This window comes from Amblyraja radiata, chromosome 22 (genome assembly GCF_010909765.2).
Source record: "Amblyraja radiata isolate CabotCenter1 chromosome 22, sAmbRad1.1.pri, whole genome shotgun sequence".
Taxonomy (NCBI): Eukaryota; Metazoa; Chordata; class Chondrichthyes; order Rajiformes; family Rajidae; genus Amblyraja; species Amblyraja radiata.
Window position 1 is genome coordinate 31879431 of NC_045977.1, and position 22340 is coordinate 31901770.

General features: G+C 44.7%; 3 protein-coding genes across 10 annotated transcripts in view; 1 reads left to right on the forward strand and 2 right to left on the reverse strand.

The window, feature by feature from the left end:
* The window catches only part of unkl (unk like zinc finger), a 79682-nt gene extending 77319 nt beyond the window's left edge, over positions 1–2363 (reverse strand). For all 3 annotated transcript variants that reach the window (XM_033040932.1, XM_033040931.1, XM_033040930.1), the window contains exons 1-2: positions 2261–2363; positions 1773–1982 (exon numbers count right to left, since the gene is read on the reverse strand). In XM_033040932.1, the coding sequence (XP_032896823.1) occupies positions 1773–1982; positions 2261–2325 (275 nt within the window). In that variant the 5' untranslated portion in view covers positions 2326–2363. The remainder of the gene's footprint in view (positions 1–1772; positions 1983–2260) is intronic.
* Positions 2364–2374: 11 nt separating this feature from the next.
* On the forward strand, positions 2375–12431 carry LOC116985854 (histone H3.3A). Of its 6 annotated transcripts, none has more exons than XM_033040942.1 (4): positions 2375–2428; positions 8606–8748; positions 11050–11203; positions 12072–12431. In XM_033040942.1, exons 2-4 carry the CDS (start codon positions 8621–8623, stop codon positions 12198–12200), a joined length of 411 nt encoding a protein of 136 aa, XP_032896833.1. In that variant the 5' UTR covers positions 2375–2428; positions 8606–8620; the 3' UTR covers positions 12201–12431. The 6 variants fall into 6 exon arrangements, with proteins under 6 accessions (XP_032896833.1, XP_032896831.1, XP_032896832.1 ...); XM_033040940.1 differs by lacking the exon at positions 2375–2428 and adding an exon at positions 8038–8127; XM_033040941.1 differs by lacking the exon at positions 2375–2428 and adding an exon at positions 8055–8146.
* A 146-nt stretch (positions 12432–12577) lies between these two features.
* On the reverse strand, positions 12578–22011 carry c22h16orf91 (chromosome 22 C16orf91 homolog). The gene is made up of 2 exons (XM_033040937.1): positions 21850–22011; positions 12578–14635 (listed from the first exon to the last, which is right to left on the reverse strand). Exons 1-2 carry the CDS (start codon positions 21942–21944, stop codon positions 14290–14292), a joined length of 441 nt encoding a protein of 146 aa, XP_032896828.1. The 5' UTR covers positions 21945–22011; the 3' UTR covers positions 12578–14289.
* Between the last annotated feature and the right edge of the window lie 329 nt (positions 22012–22340).

A 22340-nucleotide genomic window follows, 5' to 3' on the forward strand; every position in this document is an offset into this window, starting at 1 on the left:
ACAAAAGCTTTTCACTGTATCTCTGTACATGTGACAATAAACTGAACTAAACTAAACTGATATTTTCTGGTCAGCTCCAATCTGTAATGTGATCCAACACTCACTCCTTTATGTGCCCAAAACTTTGTTTCTACTTATATATGTCGATGCCCAATCCCCAGCAAATTTACTTAAATCCTAAATTCTAATGTTTACTCTTTCAACAGAAATTGTCACTTTTTAAAAGAATCATAAATTTGACAAAATATACACCAATGTACTGAAATGTTAGTTCAGATTGATATTTTGTTTACGGGTAACAACAAATTGTATCCTATTGCCACTATTCAGCCATAAGTAAAACACATGCGTTTGTAAGAATGACTTCAAACCAAAATACAATCCCGTCACATTTGCAGCCATCAAAAAAGGATCATTTGGTGAGCTCAGAATCCACATTATGCAACTATAAGATCAGATGGTCCTATAGCAAACTAAATTAATGTATTGATACAAATTAAAATGTTATGGTAGGCATTCAACCTATCTTCAGTCAATATATAAAACTATATTTTATAAAGAATTGTTTAAACAAAATACACCACATAACTATAAACAATTCAAGTTATACATTTTCAAATGATATCTCCATGAAATTAAAACCAATGAGCAGAAATAAACCATACAACTATAAAGTAACTAAACATATTTAATTGGCTGTGATACCTTTTGGGACTAAGATCATGAAACTATTAAATAACTATCTTCTCTTTTTTACGTTACCAGAAAAAGCCATTCCAAAGAGCTTCAAGAGCAGGGAAAAAAAACATCTCACTACAAAGAAACTTTAAGGTTTCCATTTGTTTGCAGATTCACATTTGATAATGTGTATTGCAAAATGCAGCATTGTTGACAGGTTTTAACCTCAGAAAATGTTTTCTCAACTGCTATTGTATAGAGTTCAAAAGTAATTTACCCTTTAAAATACAACCTGTTACATTAAAGAATTAATTTAATATTTAATCTAAAACTTGAACAGGCAAAAAACAGGAAACCATATACCATACAACATTGTCAAAAAGTAGTTCTACGCTCTCGCAGCAATGTGCATCTATTGATGTAGATAAGGAACCATGGGACTTGAGGTGAAAAGAAAAAATGAGTGACATCTGATAAACAAAATTACACATACAGTCATGTGAACCCACTACAGCATTTTAAGCCCATGACCTGCGTTAAAACACACCGACTTCATCGGCTCTCAAAATATAATAAATGGCTCTCAGATTCAGTGACTAAAATGAACAAAATGAAATATAAGCAAATTCGTTGCCTAGAACCAATCTGACTCACTCCCACGTTCACTCAGTCTTAATGATTTGTTGTTACTTTACCATCCAAAATATCGTTATGAATGGGTCCGAAATAAATTCAGATGCAGTGTTTTAGTTCGTGTATAAACAGTGAATGATGTTGGCATCACACGGAGACAACTTGTGCACAAATTGCAATAAGCTTTTTTCCAAATCACGGAATCCAAGGAAACTCCAGGAATCCGAGGCAGAGAAACCTAACATGCCGTGCATCAACATCAGGACAAATGTCCACACAATGGAAAACGCAGACCCCAGTCTACAATTTAAACAACCCCGCCGTCCATTCCATTGACTCAGAACCCACTGCCCCGAACCCCCAGTCAGTGGCAACCGTGAAGCCCCTGAAGGGGGCGGGCCCTACTTCTTCGCAACACATCTCCCGCGGCCCCAGTACAAAACACAGCCCGATCCACTCACTCGTCTCCGTCCGGGCAGATCCCTGACGTCTCGTCGTATTTGGTGCAATAGACGTCCGGGCTGTAGTTGAAGGTGCCGTCCCGCCTTCTGATGGGCCTCCGCCGTCGCTGGTTCAGGAAATGCCAGTGGAAGCAGGTGAAGGGCCTGTGCTGGGCGCACTTGTGCTGCAAGAAGAGCGGGCATTGCTCCGTGCGGAACTCCTTAAGGTATCTGCAAAATCAAGGGTTGCAGATTGGCAAGCGACTGGGACGGACGTGCAGGCCGCGAGATGGGTCCGTGGGACGCGGTGAGGGGGTGTGAGGACGGGCTTGCGGGGGGGGGGGGGGGGCTGAGGCCTGGGCCTGGCGGGCGGGGGAGGGTCGCTACTCCGAAGCTAAATTAGCTGTCGTGAAATGAGATCTGCACTGCAGGTTTCCTGCCGTTGGGGGGTTTTGTCCGCCACGGGCGGGTTGCAGGGCGGTCGCGCTGCGGCGGGCCTCGGTACCTACGTGTAGTGAGACGGTTTCTCGGTCTGAGGAGAAGCGCTCGGCACAGCTTTCGAAACCGACGGCATTTTTTAGTCAAAACAATGGAGTGCGCGTGCGCGGCGCGGAGCGCGCCGGGTAATTGGCGGGACGGTTCAAACGCCGGCTTGGGACACGTGGCTGGAGCCCGGGGTGAGACTCGGGTAGACCCGGGCAAGTGGCGGGTAGACCCGGGCAAGTGGCGGGGAGACTCGGGTAGACCCGGGCAAGTGGCGGGGAGACTCGGGTAGACCCGGGCCAGTGGCGGGTAGACCCGGGCAAGTGGCGGGGAGACTCGGGTAGACCCGGGCAAGTGGTGGGGAGACCCGGGCAAGTGGCGGGGAGACTCGGGTAGACCCGGGCAAGTGGTGGGGAGACCCGGGGGAGACGGGCCAGTGGCGGGGAGACCCGGGCTAGTGGCGGGGAGACGGTGACAGCGCTCGGGCAAGTGGTGGGGAGACTCGGGCAAGTGGCGGGGAGACCGTGACAGCGCTCGGGCAAGTGGTGGGGAGACTCGGGTAGACCCGGGCAAGTGGTGGGGAGACCCGGGGGAGACGGGCAAGTGGCGGGGAGACCCGGGCAAGTGGTGGGGAGACCCGGGGGAGACGGGCCAGTGGCGGGGAGACCCGGGCTAGTGGTGGGGAGACCCGGGGGAGACTGGCCAGTGGCGGGGAGACCCGGGCTAGTGGCGGGGAGACCGTGACAGCGCTCGGACAAGTGGTGGGGAGACTCGGGTAGACCCGGGCAAGTGGTGGGGAGACCCGGGGGAGAAGGGCAAGTGGCGGGGAGACCCGGGCTAGTGGCGGGGAGACCGTGACGGCGCTCGGGCAAGTGGTGGGGAGAGAGACAAAGGGGGTGGCGCGGAGACCGGGTCAGCGCCCGGGCAAGTGGCGGGCAGATCGGGTCAGCACTCAGGCAAGTGGCGGGGAGCGCCCGAGTAAATCGCCGAGGGAGGCCCGGGAGAACGCCCAAGCATGTCGCCATTATCGCCTCGTATGTCAAAATGTTTGATTAACACTTGTTCCGTTTTGTAAGTCTGCAGTGCTGTATGTAATTAAATTGTCGTTGAAAAATAAGAGGATGTGGCTTTAAGCTGAACGAAAAAGTGGACTATGCCAATAACGTTTGTAGATAGGAACTACAGATGCTGGTTATACACCGCAGATAGACATAAAATGACACAATGAAGAGAAGGAATGGACGACGTTTCGGGTCTGAAGAAGGGTCTCGGCCCGAAACGTCACCCATTCCTTCTCTCCAGAGATGTTGCTGGTCCCTCTGAATTACTCCAGCATTTTGTGTCGATGACAGTAACATTTACTGGTCTATATTTCGCTAAATAGCCACAGACTATGAAGGAGATTTTGATTTTTCGCAGGTCGAACAAGAGTGCTGTCGAACTAATAACGACATTATTAGGTTGAACCGATGTGATCGTGAAAGTACAATTACTTTAAATAGAATAATTTGATTTTGAACTCCATAACATACAATATGCAAATTACTGGAGGAACTCGGTGAATCCGGCAGCACCTGGAAAGAGAAGATAGACACAAAAAACCTGGAGTAACTCAGCGAGTCAGCAGCATCTGCAGAAAATAAATATGTGACGTTTCGGGTCTAGATCCTTCTTCAGACTGGACAGGCGATGTTTCGGGTTGGGACCCTGCCTCCATATTACCGTGATGCTTGTTGTGGCTGATGACTCAAGGCAAACGTTGCAAATGTTATTGAGAACCACCGTGCGTATACATTGCACTCCCACATAACACGTGGAGTTGCTATTGTTGTGGTGACTCAACGCGCTGAGTCAGATTGTCAGCGAGCAGCTGAGAGAAAACGCTCGTAGCGCCTGAAGTACTCGTTACTCCAAACAACGCTGAGGTTTTCAGTATCCTTTGAACAGCTGAAGAGGCAGATATTTTGTTTTAACATCTAAAGGGGCGACTTCCCTAAGGACACATCGATTACTCGGGTCAGCCTAGACAGCCGACTGCAGTCTCGGATTCGGGATTTAAGGTACTTGGTCAGCCCAAAGTACCGAATCAGTGGGTTTGTAGCAGCACTGAGCGACACCGCGGCGCAGCAGTTAGCGCTCGCATCCCTGTTTCAGCGAGTCCGTGTTCGATCCTGACCTCGGATGTTATCAATCTCCTCACTGTTATCAATGGATGTTGGCTGTGGAGTTACAAGGAACTGCTGATGCTGGAATCTTGAGCAAAAACAAAATGCTGGAGGAACCCAGCGAGTCAGGCAGCACCTGTGGATGGAATGGATAGACGACGTTTTGGATCGGGACCCTTCCAGCAGTATTTGATGACCGAAAATGTTGCACCTCCGTAACGGGGCATGGGGCGGAGCTGTTTGAAGTAGTTTGACACCTTGCTGCAATTCAGTAACCAATCAACTTCATGATCAAGCAAGTTCCTGAACATCCAACTGGAACGTATATTAATTCCTAGAAATGCCGACGTTTCCGGTCCAGAATGTTCCCAGCAGCCACTCAACCTGAACCGTGAATCAACTTGCCCCGGGCCATTTTCGTAAAAGGTGCCCGTGCCTCACTGCTTGGTTAATGAACGAACTACACGCAATCTGCTCTCATCTGTCTTGTAGCAACGCTGAAAAGCATTTCTCACATTGGAGTAGTTCAAGGAAGTGTTTCGGAGTTCAAAATTATGGTGAAGGAATAGCAACATATTTCCAAATCTGGATTAAGTGTTTTGGTGGGAAACTTACAGATGTCGATGGTCCCAAACCTCCAGTTCTAGTCTTTCAGGTTTGGGAGATACTGTTGGAGTTACTTTGGCGAGTAACTGAGGCATTTTTTAGGTGGCACAGACTGCAGTGATTAAATATATGAATTTTTAGACTAATGGGTGGAGTGCTGATCAATGGGTAGCTTTGTCCTAGATAAAACTGTGCTCCTTAAGAATTGCTGGAGCGACACTCATCCAGGCAAGTGTAGTTTAAACCTTGTAGATGGTGTGGAAACTTTGGACAGCCAGGAGGTGAGTCATTCACATTAGGATACCCACTTACTCATAATCACCTCTTGGTCATGCCTCGCATTGTCAAGGTGAGAATGTTACTTGTCACATTTAGCTCATGCCAACCTGTTTTCTAGGTTTTGACGCAGTATTTGTGGCTGGCTGATTTAAGTTCCTGGTCAAAAGTAACCATAGGTCATTAATGGGGAGACCCGGGGGAGACTGGCCAGTGGCGGGGAGACCCGGGCTAGTGGCGGGGAGACCGTGACAGCGCTCGGGCAAGTGGTGGGTAGACCCAGGCAAGTGGTGGGGAGACCCGGGGGAGAAGGGCAAGTGGCGGGGAGACCGTGACAGCGCTCGGGCAAGTGGTGGGGAGAGAGACAAAGGAGGTGGCGCGGAGACCGGGTCAGCGCCCGGGCAAGTGGCGGGCTGATGGGCTACAAAACTTCCTGAGTTATCCTCTTACACAATGTACTTAAAGCATCATTGGGTTTTATTCATTTTACACTTTGGTGCTTATTAATGTGTCTGAATGAGTTACGGTGATATTCATCTCTGAATCATTGGAAACCACCATGCATACACTGGACCACACTTCATGTTATGTTCAGGCTGTAGTGAACTGAATTAATATGAGTGGTTGAGGGTAGCTACTTTAAGTACGTCTTGCTTGAAAGCTGCCTCATCCTGGCAATTTACCAGGTCAATAACAAAAGTGCTCTATAGGGGGGTTGCACGTAAGGTCACTGGGTCATAGGGCTTGACACACGGAGCCGCACAATCCATCTGGAGGACATACTGAACTTCCGGTATATGTTATTAATGCTAGAAACGCGTACTTTCCTACCTGTTAAAAACTGGCAAAATATTGAATTTTTGCGCTGAAAAAAATTGTGGAAGTCGGGGTAAGTGTGAGGGACATGTACCCAACTTTAGAATTCCAAAAGTGAAGCAAAATGAAGGTAAAGAGAAGCGAGAGCTGAAGGGACAACAACAGCTAAAGTGCTTGGTAAACATTGGCTGTGCAGATATCGGAATTGAAAATACTGGGAATTATCGCGTTTGCTCACTGCATTTCATCAACAGGCATTATTTGTATTTTTTCTTGATTCCTTTGGTATCTAAAAAGTCTCAGAAGTGATAAATCTGGCTGTAAATTTTTCTTCAGACGCGTTTTCATTTTGTATGTAAAAACCCACGAGAACCATTAAAAAAAATTTACAGCCAGATTTATCACTTCTGAACTTTTTAAATGCCAAAGGAATCAAGAAAAAACACAAATAATGCCTTAGTTGGTGAAATGCAGTGAGCAAACGGCCAATGTGTTCAAGAAGGAACTGCAGATGCTGGAAGATCGAAGGTACACAAAAATGCTGGAGAAACTCAGCGGGTGCAGCAGCATCTATGGAGCGAAGGAAATAGGTGACGTTTCGGGACGAAACCCTTCTTCAGACTGATGGGGGGTGGGGGGGAGAAGGAAGGAAAAAGGAGGAGCCCGAGGGCGGGGGGATGGGAGGAGACAGCTCGAGGGTTAAGGAAGGGGAGGAGACAGCAAGGGCTAGCAAACGGCCAATGTTCGCTAAGCACTGTCTGTTGTTGTCCCTTCAGCTCTCGCTTCTATCTACCGCCATTTCTCCTCACTTTTGGAATTCTGAAGTAGGCTAAATGTCTCACACGCTTATCCTGATTTCCATAATTATTTACAGCGCAAAAATTGACAATTTCGGCGGGTTTTAACGGGCCCGCTACGCTGGAAAGAATGGTAAGTGCCTACCTGCGGTTCATTGCGTGTAATCCACTTGGAGTAGTGTAGCAACAGTACGGGTCATGGGTCGTGACCCGACTGCCGTGAAACCTCCCTATTCAAGAGGAGAAGTGGGTAAGCTTATTCCATTGAATTGCAAAAGTAATTTCAATTTATTATGGATTATAAATAAAGGATATTGCCTGTGGGTGAGATGCTGATATGTGCAGAGCAGATTAACTAATAAGATGACCAGCTCAGCTCCACCCAAAACATCACCCATTCGTTCTCTCCAACAATGCTGCCTGTCCCGCCGCGTTACTCCAACATTTTATGTCTATCTTAGCTCTAGTTCAACAGACTGCTCCTAGGCCTGACCAGTGAATCATCTAAAGGTCTAGGCAGGGAACATGATAGCTTTTGATAGATCCTCCTGTGTTTCCCTTTTGAAAAGTCAGTGGGGTTGCCCACCTACAACCAGCACCCTCGATGCCTCCCATGATTGATATCTCTTTCCCCCCCCCCATGGATTTTGATTTTGGGTCTGAGGGAGTGTCCATGCCTGAAACATCACCTACCCATGTTCTCCAGAGACTGACCTGCTGAGTTACTCCAGCACGTTGAGTCCTTATTTGTAAACCAGCATCTGCAGCAGTAGTATATTTGATCTGCAGGTCCTTGTTTCTAGATTTAATTTAACTTTGTTTCTATATTTGGTAACTTTGAAGTAAAACAAGTTCTTTAAAGTCAAATTATCTTCAAACGGTAAGTATAAGGCCTGGACATATTTTGGAGGGAGAGAAAAGTTTTTGGCCACTGCAACAATTCCTGTATTTGTAAGAATGTGTCCGAACAAGGGTCTCGACCCGAAACGTCACCAATTTCTGCTCTCCAGAGATGCTGCCTGCCTCGCTAATAAGTTACTCCAGCATATTGTGTTTATCTTCCTGTATTTGTCATCAAGGTGAGAGTGAGACATTGAGGGGGCGGGGCCATGGTTGTTTATTGTTACATTACAATTGACTTGGCCAATGGCCTGCAAGGAACAACGCTATGGAACGTTGGCCCGGGAGTGACGTCAGGCGGGATATAAGTACCTGCAGTAGCGAGCGCCCGTGGTGAGGATCTGTAAACGCTGTGCGGTTCTTTGTAAACAAGACATCGACAATGCTAGTATTTTTAACCTCTTTATTCGCCCTCGTGTTATTTTGATCGCTTTGTTTTGCCAGTGAATTGTGTTTATTCCGCGTTATTTCTGATCCGGGCGGCTACCCGGCCGAAAAAGGAATAAACAATCGGGCATTGTGTGCTGCCCTCGTTAATTGTGCCAGAAGATAAACTATGGTACTGGACTCCCGAGATGGGTGCTCGGTCGGTTGGACTGGGCTAGACAGCCGCCATTCCATTATGAAAATTCTGGCCGGTTGGAGTGCTCCCTTTTGGGAGCCACAGCGCCGCCACTAATTGCCGGAAGGGCGGGAATACGAGTGAGTGAGTGAGCAAGGAAGGGAGGAGGTGGCAAGAGACAAAGTGCCGTGGAGATTGGCGGCATTAAGTGGAACATCGTCATGTCTAATCTTTCTCTCCGTTCTACAGATCCTATGATCGGAGATGGCTCGTACTAAGCAGACGGCCCGTAAATCGACCGGCGGCAAAGCGCCAAGGAAGCAACTGGCTACGAAGGCGGCCAGGAAAAGCGCCCCGTCCACCGGCGGAGTGAAGAAGCCTCATCGTTATAGGTGAGTTGGCCTCCGACTTGTGTTGCCTCTCTTGCTGTCATGGAGGAATTCCCAGCTAGCAGATCCCTTCTCTTGTCATTCTGCGCTAAGTTTTATTTCCTCCATCTTCTTACATAGTTTGAACTGAGCTCGTTACAATTTTAATAGTTACCGTGGTTTCCCTCCAGGAAGAATGCATTATTCTTTTGCGGCAAGAGCCAAATTGACAATCGAATCGCTCGCGTAAATGTAGAAATCCCAAACTTCCCGAGACGTCGAGTCGAGTGCCATCAGTCTGGAGACGCAGCCTGCAGAAATTGTACCGTGAAAGTAGTGTCTGAAACACTGTTACTTGAACAAGCAGAGCGATTTAATACTCGGATTCCACAGCATTTGTGGAGAGGGGAACAGTTAACGTTTCAGGTTGCTGATCTTGTATCAAAAATGTGGAGAAGATTAAAAGTTCACAAAATGTTGGAGTATCTGAGTTATCTCTGGAGAACCATTATAATGAGATTAAAGTTGTAGTAAAGGGGCTGTCCCACTTGGGCGACTTAATTGCCGCGTTTAGAAGAGTTTGAAATAATAACATGTTGAAGACCTCCTTCGACTATGTTGAAGACCAGCTTCGACTAACTTCGGGAAAATTGGACACCGAATAGTGGAGAGTGAAGACTATCTCCTTCGACCTCCCTACGACTACCTTCGACTTCCCTCGATTACTTATGACCAACATGCTGACCTACTACGACTAAACCTACGAGTAAAATAAGTAGTTTCTTTCCATGGCAACCTTTTCTTTACTCGCAGCCATTTTTTAACATTGAAAAAACCGCTGCGACGTAGCAGAGGCCTCAAGTACGCGGAGACCACTCTCGAGCATGAAGGAGAGTTACGAAGACCTCCTACGACCTCGTGATGACCATGCTGCGAGTACGAGTCGAGGGTAAACTCGTCAGAACTCGCAGATTAGGTCGCCCAAGTAGGCCAGGCCCTTCAAGAGTGGGGGAATGATGGGATGGTCTGTGATAAAGTGTAGACCGCGAGAGGGGAATGGCTCCAGTGGTGTGGGCTGAAAAAGGGATATCCGATGGATGATGATGAAAGAAGGAGATGGATGTAATTGATTTCTCTTTAGACCTTAGAGACACCGTGCGGAAACATGCCTTTTGGCCGACCGAGTCCGTGCTGACCAGCTATCACTTCATAGATTTACACTATCCTACACACCAGGGACAATTTACAAATTTTCCAAAGCCAACTAATAAACAAATCTGTACGTCTTTGGAGAGTGGAAGAAAATCAGAGCACTCGGAGAAAACCCACGCGTTCACAGGGAATACGTACAAACTCCGCACAGACAGCATCCGTGGTTAGGATCAAAATTGGTCTCTGATGCTGTAAGGCAGCAGCTCCACTGCTACGCCACTGCTCTCGTTGCTGATGTCTGAGAACTCAACTAGTACACAGATCAGATGAATAAGCGAGTTCAGGATTCCGATTGCGCATGCCCTGGTCATAGGTCACAAGCGAAAAACACTCTTGGCAGGCGTGCTGCAACATGTACACAGACCTGCGCTTCATCCGCAGCCAGGGTCTCCAGCGCTGCAATTGCTGCCGGACCGTCACTGGACCATCCCCCCCCCCCCCGTCTGGTCCGGGAGTGACCAGAGACGTCGGGAGTCAGACGGGAGCGGTGCCCACAGCCAGCGCGGAGAAGCAGTGCTAAATCCAGCTCAACTCTGCCTGTCTCGCCGGGTTAAGTCCCAGCCTGGACTTGTGGGAGCGATGGCCCAGGTTTACAGCCAGCGTGGAGAAGCAGTGCTAATTCCACGGCTCCAGGCTGGTGTCCCGTCAGTCCAGGCAGGGCTGTAGGTTAACCCGGCGAGACAGGCAGAGTTGAGCTGGATTTAGCGCTGCTTCTCCGCGCTGCCTGGGCCATCGTTCCCGTAAGCCCAGGACCTGCCGAAAGTTTTTATCGCTTGTGACTTTTGACAAATCCCACGATTTCTTGCATTTTTCGGAATACCGAACTCGCTTATTAGGTTCTTGTTTGTCCAGTAATTTGCTTATTCATCTGTTCTTGTTTGTTCAGGTGATCTTGACCCAAAAGATCACCTATCTATTTTCTCCTGTGATGCTACCCGAGGTATTCCAGCATTTTGTGTCTACGCTGTCTTAAGAGTTTGTGTTGTTAGCAAGTATCTTATGAGTGCCGTGGTTTCCCACTGGTATTGGAGAAAACTTGGCTTGACCCGACTTGTTTTAGTAAATAGAAAATGTGTGTTTGTACTTGAATAATGTTTGTCTCAACATAATTAGGCCAGGCACAGTTGCTCTCCGAGAAATTCGGCGATACCAGAAGTCTACTGAGTTGCTTATACGTAAACTACCGTTCCAGCGTCTGGTGAGGGAGATTGCCCAGGACTTCAAAACTGATTTGAGGTTTCAGAGTGCTGCAATTGGAGCTTTGCAGGTATGTATCCACTACTCAAAACGTCAAACCTGGTAATTCTGTCGGCCTTTGTGACCGAGGGCTCAACTATCTAATAACTTGTGGCTAAACCAATATCTTGACTTGTTTGGCTGTGAATTCCCCATTGCCCCGTTATTTTTTTTTGTGGTTCTGCTTATCAGATGGACAATTATGTTTAGTGTATGCTTGAATGTAGCATACTATATTAGTTTCAAATGTACCATTTCAATTTTGAATGTGTTTTAAGGTGAACAACCATACTAAAATGCTGCTGGTTGCCAACATAGGAAATTAGTGATGCCTTGGGTTCCTAAACGCTTACCCATTTCTTTTTCAAAATGTAATACCAGTTTTGGAGATTTCTTTGAACTATATTAAGTGTATTTTTAATCCTGTTCTTGAGCAAATTGAATACATTGGCTCAAACCTGCCCTATATCTTTGTTTGTTTTTTTTTTGTTTAAGAAGGAACTGCAGATGCTGGAAAATCGAAGGTACACAAAAAAGCTGGAGAAACTCAGCGGGTGCAGCAGCATCTATGGAGCGAAGGAAAAAGGCAACGTTTCGGGCCGAAACCCTTCTTCAGACATAGATTCTGCTGCACCCGCTGAGTTTCTCCAGCTTTTTTGTGTACCTCCTATATCTTTGTTTGTTTGGGAACTGGATGCTTTGATAATTTTCAGGGACATGGTGTGGAAATAATTAAATTTAACAGCAGGGTCCATTGCATGTGAAGAGAAAATCTTGGGCACATAATATATTATGAGACTTTGATCTCATTCGAAATGTTCAAGTATAGACCTATAAGGATGAGTCTATAAAGGAAATAATGTTAAACTTTTTTAAATGAAAGATTAACTCTGTTGCAGGAAGCCAGTGAGGCATACTTGGTTGGCTTATTTGAAGACACCAATTTGTGTGCCATCCATGCTAAAAGAGTGACCATCATGCCCAAAGACATTCAGTTGGCCCGGCGCATCAGAGGAGAGCGTGCTTGAAACGTTACACGTTGAGATTTTCTCAAAGTTAATTGTATTTTGAAATTTATATTTTAAAAGGCCCATTCCTGAAACAATTTTGGACTGCAGTCTTGGCTCTTGGTGAAGACTGGGCCACCTTTCATTTTTTTTAGTATTGATAATAATTTTCAATGTGTAAGTAGCAGATCATTTTGTAAACATTCTTTGACTCTTGGCTCGGGTTTCAAAATAAAACGTTTTGTATCTTTAGCCTGTGACTTTAATATACACACATTGTGAGTGGGAACTGTCATGTATTGCAACTTTTAATGGGGGGGGGGTCCACTCAGATTCTGAATAAATTCTAAATAAGTTTATTTATAAACAATCAAGAAAAAATGTCTATCAAACGAAAGTTATGTTCTTTACATTTATTACAGTATTCATACCTGTACAGATTGAAAACCAAAAAGAACCAATGATTCAGTGTTTGTTTTGCCTGATCAGGACTGCTTCACACAACTCGTGTGTATTGCAATCCAATGGTGTAGTAAGATTGATTTTAATTGTTTTAATTCCACTTTTGGCAGCATTTTCAGTACAGTACTTCAATTAAGGAAAAGTAGTGGTGAGAAGCATTAGCACTGTACTATGAACAATATTGCAATTACAGATAAGGGTCAGCTTCAGATCAGAGATGATCCTATCGTTTACATATACCACATATTGTTAAAGGACAATGTTCAAGAGAAGACCCTCCCAGCTGGCTCTCTCCCCACCAACCTAATTTTGCAGTATCTTTGTCAGGCAGGCCACATCTTCATCCTCATGATTATCTCAATCTGAGAATATTAGATGCCAAAATTTGAAACTGCCAATTTAGTTTTGATTATTTTCTCCAAAATGACCCCTTGTTCCTTGACAAAATAATTCAGTTGCTTCGACAAAGGAACTCTGCAGATTAATCAAATTTATAAATACACGTTATCAATAGAAATGTTTAGATAATTGTTACCGCTGAAACTTTGACAGTTTTCAAATTAATTGCAGAGATGAACTGTGGTTCTGAATGATGCAATGGCTACAAGTGAGTAACCAAGCACAGATCAAGGATTAAATGTGAACAACCCGTGATGTGGAAAGGTCAGAATTATCGATGCCATCAGAAGCTCAGCTGTGCCATTGTGTGATTGATCATCTCACACTTCATTCTCTGTTGATATGTCTCAGTCGAGAGAAGCAGTGAAGTCTCATACATCTTCAAATTATGTTTCCGAAGGAATCATGAAAACTCAAATGGAAGATTCCACCAACCAAATTTCAACCTCAACAGATTTCAGTTGAAGTAAAGCTGGATATGATCTGGATACAGGAAATAAAGGCAGAAAATGCTGGAAATACTCAGTAAGTCAGGCAGCACACGAAGAGAGAGAAATAAAGTTAATGCGTCCGATCAAAGACCCTTTATCAGAATCGGGAAAAGTTAGAAGTTAAACATGCTTAAAGCTGCAAAGAAAAGGAATCTCCAACTCATATTCTGGCCTCTGTATTTGGTCTCCTATGCTGTTTAAGCAAAGTTCAATACAAGTTTATAGAACAGGACCATGGGTTTCTTCTGGGTGCATTGCAGCTTTCAAAACTCAAGAGTTAATCAGCCATTTCAGTCGTATCTTTTTACTCTCCCTTGTACTGGTAATTTTGTATTTTATTTTTCCCTTCCTTTTTGGTTCCCAATGCACCTTTTGTAGCTTGCAAATCTTTCTCACTCTCTTTCAACAGCACCAGCCATACTGGTGTCATTCAATCTTTCTTGGCTTCCACCATATCACATTCCTTTCCTTTATTAATTTTCTGCTCCTCCCCATCTCTGCAACTTAAAATGGCTTATTTCTATCTTTATTCCATTCTAAGGAAAGGTCATTGATTTGAAATTGTGAGTACAATTCTGACTCCATAGGTGCTGTCTGGCCAGTTGGGTATTTCTAGTATTGTCCATTTTTGTTTCAGATTTCCAACCTCTGCAGTAATTTGCTTCTGGACGGCAGTTTCATAATGAATTTTATCATCTACAATTTTAAAAAAAAACAAAAAAACATGCCTAATTGCGGGAGATACCATCCTCCATTCATTATGTTGTTTTGTTTGGTTTCTTGGCATCTTCCTCTGGCTCAGCCTCGGAGAGTATGAGATCAGGAAAATGGTCACTCAAAGTTTGTCCCATGATTTTATCAACTTCAGTTTCTTTCCTAAGGATGCACCAAACTAAAAAAGCAATTGCAGCCAGACTGAGGGGAAGAACCTTCCACCAAGGTTTTTGATGACCACCGCCCAGTGCTTTCTCCACAGACCAGACAGAACCGCTTGCCTTACTGGTGCTAAATTTTATGGCTCCATCTTCTTCATTCTCAATTTCCTTAAGTGATGATTTTTGGTCATGTGGAGCTGTAGAGAAGGCTCTTGTCGAATTGTATTGTCTACAAAGAAAACAAAAATTTGAGTCACGCCATTATCTGCAGATTAGCCCATGCTAGTAAACATAACACACATTGTTTTTCTTGTCTCTCCCTAAAGATGCTTCCATATCCCAATACCCATCTGCTAGACCAGATGTAAAGCTCTTACATCTAAACTCAGAAACTGCAGATGCTCATTTGCAAAAAAAGACACAAAATGCTGGAGTAACTTAGCAGGTCAGACAACATCTGACGAATATGGATAGATGCGTTTTGAGTTCTGACCCTTCAGACTGATTTTAGTGAGGCAGAGAAAGCAGGAGGGGTACGACAAATCCTGGCAAGTGATAGGTGAAACAGGTAAGGTTTTTTTTTTTTATTGACAGATTAAACAAAGGCCAGAAATGAAAAGACAAATGTAGAGATATGAAATGTGAAGCCAAAAGGAGGCATACAAGTGGGAGGTGACAGGAAAAGGGAGAAATGGGTACGCATCCAGATGGGGCACAGGGGGGGGGGGGGGGTAGGGGTAGGAGGGGGTTGGTTTTCTCCTTTAACGTTCTCCTCACATCTCTGATATTTACACATGGGAACTTGAAGCTCTTACATATTTCCACTTCAGTGCCATTGATGTTCAATGGGAATTGAACACCACGTTGTTTCCTTAGTCCATAACTATCTCCTTCATTTTGCTTATATTAAGGGAGGGGTTGTTGGTCTGACCATATTATGAAGGTATTTATCTCCTTCCTGTACTCAGTGCATCATTGTTCGAGCCCACTATAATGGTGTAATATGTAAACTTGTAAATGGAGTTCGAGCAGAATTTGGCATCACAGTGCTGAGTGTATAGGGAGTGTCGTAAATTAAATGAGTACCGCTTAATTTCACATCCCATTATGCCGTGCTTGTTCAAATAATTATCCAGGTGCCTTTATGTGCTACTTCTTCTGTTTCCATCTCCTCATCTGAGAACTCAATTTAAATACTAACTACTCTTAAAAGTTTACTGTTCAGACTTGCTTGAAACCACCCCCATCACACCTTAAATATGTGGGCTATAGTTTTAGACAGCTCTACCATGGGAAACAGACTCTTTCTATACCATTCATATTTTTGTATAGCTCTCAGCCTCCTTTGCAACATGAAAATAGACCCAATGTATCCAATCTCTCCCTATAACTCAAACTCTTTAATCTAGGTAACATCCTTGTGAATATTTTCTGCATCCTCTCCAGCTGAATATCATTCCTGTAGAATGGCCAAAACTGATCACAATAATCTAACTGTAGCCTAATCAACTTTTCCTGCAACTGTGACAAAGTCTCATCTCTTGTACTCAATACTTTGTCCTATGTCCATAATAAGCCTTCGTCATCACTCAGTTTACCTGTGTTGCCACTTTCAAGGAACTCTATATTACGAGCTCTCTCTGCTAAACAACAATCAAGAGTTCTGCCATTCACCGTGTATGTCTTCCTCCAGTTTAGCTTCCTAAAGTGCATCGCTTTCCACTTGCCAAGTTAAATTTCATTTGCCTTTGGCCACTTTCTCAGTTGATCAATGTTCTCTTGTCATGTTAGACAACCTTGGGTAGACAAAAGTGCTGGAGAAACTCAGCGGGTGCAGCAGCATCTATGGAATGAAGGAAATAGGCAATGTTTTGGGCCGAAAACCCTTCTTCAGACTGATCTGTTAGACAACCTTCTTTAGTACGAAAGGCCTGTTTTGATCAATCTCTCAAGGGACAAGAGAATCATCCTAGAAGTTAATCTAATGAGCCTCCATTGCACTACTTTCAAAGCAAGTTTATCATTCTTTAAATTGTACCTGACACTCTAGCTGTGGTCTCACCAAAGCTCTGTGCATTTATAGACTTTTTTTGTGCTTGTACTACATCTTCAGTACAATAGAGCTGGTGTAGATTTGGGAGCAACAGTAGCAGGAGATTAGCAAGAGATACGACTGATTGGCTCTAGCCCAAGTGGGAGGAGAGAAGTGAGTCAGTGCCGGGGAAAACAGTTGAAAACTGAGGAATTTGGTTTGTAAATTGGTAAATCAGGCAATTTATCAGTCAATTTAAGCAAGACGGCTCTTAGTGAGTGGCAGTGAGTGAGCGGCCTTGTGCGGGAAGTGCCCTGAGAAAAGTGTGAGTCTTTGGCTCGAGAGTCTTCGGCTGAGGAGAGGAGACCACGCAATACGCTTGAGAGGTAGAGACGAAAGAAGGAGATGTCAGGCAAGCTGATTCAGTGCGATGCTTGCAGTATGTGGGAGGTCAAGGACACCACTGGTGCCTCTGGCTGCTACAAATGCGAGAAGTGCATCCAGGTAGAGCTCCTGAAGGGCCGTGTTGGGGAACTTGAGAAGCAAGTGGATGACCTCCGGTTCGTCCGAGAAACGGAGTAGTTCCTCGACAAGTCCTACAGTACGATTGTTACACCTAAGGTACTGGAAGAGAGAAGGTGGGAGACAGTGAGAACGGGAGGGAAGCATGGAATGCCAACATCCCCGGGTGTTGTACCTCTTGTGAACAGGTTCACCCACTTAGAAGCTGTCAGGACAGAAGAGGTGTTTACACTGGGCGGCGGACTGGCTTGTGATGCGAATAGGGCTGTTGAGCCAAAACCAAAAAGGGCCTAAGGCAGGCAACGCCATTGTAGTGGGAGACTCCATTGTGAGAGGTACGGACGGGTTTCTGCGGCAACAGACGGGATGCGAGGATGGTGTGCTGCCTTCCTGGTGCCAGGATCCAGGATGTCACGGACAGAGTGCAGAAAATCCTCAAGGGCGAAGGTGAACATCCGGAAGTGGTAGTGCATGTCGGCACAAACGATGTCGGAAAGAAGGGGATGAATATTCTGCAGCGTGACTTTAGAGAGCTTGGAAAAATGCTGAAAAGCAGGACCTCCAGGGTTGTTATCTCCGGTTTGCTTCCAGTTCCTCGTGCTGGCGAGAGCAGGAACAGGGAGATACGGGACCTGAACGTGTGGCTGAGGAACTGGTGCACTGGGCAGGGATTTAGATTCTTAGATCACTGGGATCTGTTTTGGGGTAAGGGGGAACTGTACAAAAGGGACGGATTGCATCTTAACAGGTGTGGGACCAGCATTCTGGCAGGCAGGTTTGCCACTGCTACACGGGTGGTTTTAAACTGAATAAGGGGGGTGGGGTGTCGAATGGGATAGTGGAGGATGGAGTTAAAGGGAAAGGGTTTCTTAAATGTGTGAGCGTAGAGACAGAGGGGTGTAAAATGAGGGTAGAAGCAATAGGTAACAAGGTGAAAAGTAAAAGTGGCAGGCAGACAAAACCAGGGCAAAAATCAAAAAGGGCCACTTTTCAACATAATTGTATAAGGGGTAAGAGTGTTGTAAAAACAAGCCTGAAGGCTTTGTGTCTCAATGCAAGGAGCATTCGTAATAAGGTGGATGAGTTGAATGTGCAGATAGCTATTAATGACTATGATATAGTTTGGATCACGGAGACATGGCTCCAGGGTGACCAAGGCTGGGAGCTGAACATCCAGGGATATTCAATATTCAGGAGGGATAGAGAGAAAGGAAAAGGAGGTGGGGTAGCGTTGCTGATTAGAGAGGAGATTAACGCAATGGAAAGGAAGGACATTAGTTTGGAGGATGTGGAATCGGCATGGGTAGAGCTGCGAAACACTAAGGGGCAGAAAATGCTGGTGGGTGTTGTGTACAGGCCACCTAACAGTAGTAGTGAAGTTGGAGATGGTATCAAACAGGGAATTAGAAATGCGTGCGACAAAGGCAAAACCGTTATAATGGGTGACTTCAATCTACATATAGATTGGGTGAATCAAATTGGCAGGGGTGCTGAGGAAGAGGATTTCTTGGAATGTATGCGGGATAGTTATCTAAATCAACATGTAGAGGAACCAACGAGAGAGCAGGCTATTTTAGACTGGGTATTGAGTGAATTGGCGTGAATTGGCCAAGATTGACTGGCAATTAATTCTAAAAGGGTTGACAGTGGATATGCAATGGAAGACATTTAAAGACTGCATGGATGAACTACAAAAATTGTTCATCCCAGTTTGGCAAAAGAATAAATCAGGGAAGGTAGTACATCCGTGGATAACAAGGGAAATCAGGGATAGTATCAAAGCGAAGGATGATGCGTACAAATTAGCCAGAAAAAGCAGCATACCGGAGGACTGGGAGAAATTCAGAGACCAGCAGAGGAGGACAACGGGCTTAATTAGGAAAGGAAAAATAGATTATGAAAGAAAACTGGCAGGGAACATAAAAACTGACTGCAAAAGTTTTTATAGATATGTGAAAAGAAAGAGATTACTTAAAACAAATGTAGGTCCCTTGCAGTCAGAAACAGGTGAGTTGATCATGGGGAACAAGGATATGGCGGACCAATTGAATAACTACTTTGGTTCCGTCTTCACTAAGGAAGACATAAATAATCTTCCGGAAATAGCAGGGGACCGCGGGTCAAAGGAATTGGAGGAATTGAGTGAAATCCCGGTTAGCCGGGAAGTGGTGTTGGGTAAATTGAATGGATTAAAGGCCGATAAATCCCCAGGGCCAGATAGGCTGCATCCCAGAGTACTTAAGGAAGTAGCTCCAGAAATAGTGGATGCATTAGTAATAATCTTTCAAAACTCTTTAGATTCTGGAGTAGTTCCTGAGGATTGGCGGGTAGCAAACGTAACGCCACTTTTTAAGAAGGGAGGGAGAGAGAAAATGTGGAATTACAGACCAGTTAGTCTAACATCGGTAGTGGGGAAACTGCTAGAGTCAGTTATTAAAGATGGGATAGCAGCACATTTGGAAAGTGGTGAAATCATTGGACAAAGTCAGCATGGATTTGCAAAAGGTAAATCATGTCTGACGAATCTTATAGAATTTTTCGAGGATGTAACTAGTAGCGTGGATAGGGGAGAACCAGTGGATGTGGTGTATCTGGACTTCCAGAAGGCTTTCGACAAGGTCCCACATAAGAGATTAGTATACAAACTTAAAGCACACGGCATTGGGGGTTCAGTATTGATGTGGATAGAGAACTGGCTGGCAAACAGGAAGCAAAGAGTAGGAGTAAACGGGTCTTTTTCACAATGGCAGGCAGTGACTAGTGGGGTGCCGCAAGGCTCAGTGCTGGGACCCCAGCTATTTACAATATATATTAATGATCTGGATGAGGGAATTGAAGGCAATATCTCCAAGTTTGCGGATGACACTAAGCTGGGGGGCAGTGTTAGCTGTGAGGAGGATGCTAGGAGACTGCAAGGTGACTTGGATAGGCTGGGTGAGTGGGCAAATGTTTGGCAGATGCAGTATAATGTGGATAAATGTGAGGTTATCCATTTTGGTGGCAAAAACAGGAAAGCAGACTATTATCTAAATGGTGGCCGACTAGGAAAAGGGGAGATGCAGCGAGACCTGGGTGTCATGGTACACCAGTCATTGAAAGTAGGCATGCAGGTGCAGCAGGCAGTGAAGAAAGCGAATGGTATGTTAGCTTTCATAGCAAAAGGATTTGAGTATAGGAGCAGGGAGGTTCTACTGCAGTTGTACAGGGTCTTGGTGAGACCACACCTGGAGTATTGCGTACAGTTTTGGTCTCCAAATCTGAGGAAGGACATTATTGCCATAGAGGGAGTGCAGAGAAGGTTCACCAGACTGATTCCTGGGATGTCAGGACTGTCTTATGAAGAAAGACTGGATAGACTTGGTTTATACTCTCTAGAATTTAGGAGATTGAGAGGGGATCTTATAGAAACTTATAAAATTCTTAAGGGGTTGGACAGGCTAGATGCAGGAAGATTGCTCCCGATGTTGGGGAAGTCCAGGACAAGGGCACAGCTTAAGGATAAGGGGGAAATCCTTTAAAAACGAGATGAGAAGAACTTTTTTCACACAGAGAGTGGTGAATCTCTGGAACTCTCTGCCACAGAGGGTAGTCAAGGCCAGTTCATTGGCTATGTTTAAGAGGGAGTTAGATGTGGCTAAGGGGATCAGAGGGTATGGAGAGAAGGCAGGTACGGGATACTGAGTTGGATGATCAGCCATGATCATATTGAATGGCGGTGCAGGCTCGAAGATTAACTCTTCTTTTAGTTATCTCATGCAACTGCTTGATAATATTTCTAGTGTATACAAACCCCATGATCACCCCTGGCACCAACATTTAAGAATGCCACCATTTCAGTAATCCTGTTAATCCTTAACCATCCTCTGTTCAATTTACTAAATTGGATAATAATACATTTTCTCTCATTATATCCCATCTTAAGAGAGTAAATTGGATGACGAAATCAATGACCAAGCAGCATAGATTTTACATCGTGGATAGAATAAGAAAGGAGGTATGGAAATTGTTTCCCCAAGTATGGTAGAGGTCTTCACCTCGCAGCTTGTAAGGGTGAAGATGTAGAAACACTCATCACTTTAAAAAAGAACCACAGTGTGTATTTGGTGAGCTGTAACCTGCAGCACTTACAAACCAAGTGCTGGCATGTGGAATTAGTTTGGGTAATTCTTTCTCAAGGCATCCTTATGTCATAACATTTCTATAATTTTATCTTGTTCACATTAACTGATGGTAGCATGGATTTCTGATGGAGAAGGGGGGGTAGGGGGTTCCCAATGTTACGAATTTAGAAGATTATTGTCGAGTATTATCTATATTCATAAAACACCCGTGCATTCTTAACCCAAATGTGCTTTTATGTGATCCATACTTCGTTAGTTACAATAAACTAAATACAGAAAAATATTCTAAATCCTCAGCAGGTCAGGCATCGTCTGTGAAAAGCGAATGGGGTTGTTTCAGCTCAATAGTTTGCTGAGTATCACCAATTTTTTTTCTTCAGATTTCCAGTCAATATTGCATCTTTCTTATTATGTCTGTCATGAAAGCCTCTAACGCTAACGCTGTGTAAGCATACGCCCCTGAGTCAGAAGGATGCGGGTTCACTCCTTGTTCCAGGTATTGGAAAACAAAATACAGTTACACACAGTACTAAGGAAACTCTCGGAGCCTCACACACGAGGCAAGCCATCAGTGGTTGGAAGATTTCCGCCAGCACTAAATTGCTAAATTAAACGGCCTTCCATCGCCAATTAAGAATTCATTCCTAATACCGACGATGTTGAAGGTCATGTGCTGTCATTTAGCGCCAGAACAAAGCAGCGATCCCTCCCAATCTCTCTCCCAATTCAAAGTCGGGAAAGTTTTCAATTGTTCTACGTTTAACGCACCTGCACCCGGCAAAACTCGTTCCAAATAGGTGTCGGTTTGAGGATGGAAAAGCATGTAAATTCCGCACTAAAATCCCACACCGCACCGTCATCATCCTCCTTTACAACAAAATAACCAGTCCACTGGTGCACCGGCTCAGCCTTCCCCAGCACCACTAGTTCCGGCGAACACTGCGGAAAGCAACTCACTTCAACATCCAGTACTTGAAAGACATTGATAGTAAGAAACCCATAGTTGTAAGCACTTGTAAGCAGTGCTAGAGCATTAACTTCCATTTTCATATCTTTTAAACTGTCATAGCGATCCAAAATGAAGATAAGTATGTATTGCAATGAGAAATTGATCCTTCTGGCTTAACAAGGTAAATCTTGCAAAAGGGGTAACATCAGCAATAAGGTCCCCCATGTTCAAAAGCCAATGATTTGTTATAACATCAGTAAAGTTTGAGATATTAAACAAATTGAGAAATAAACAAATTTACCATCCTCAG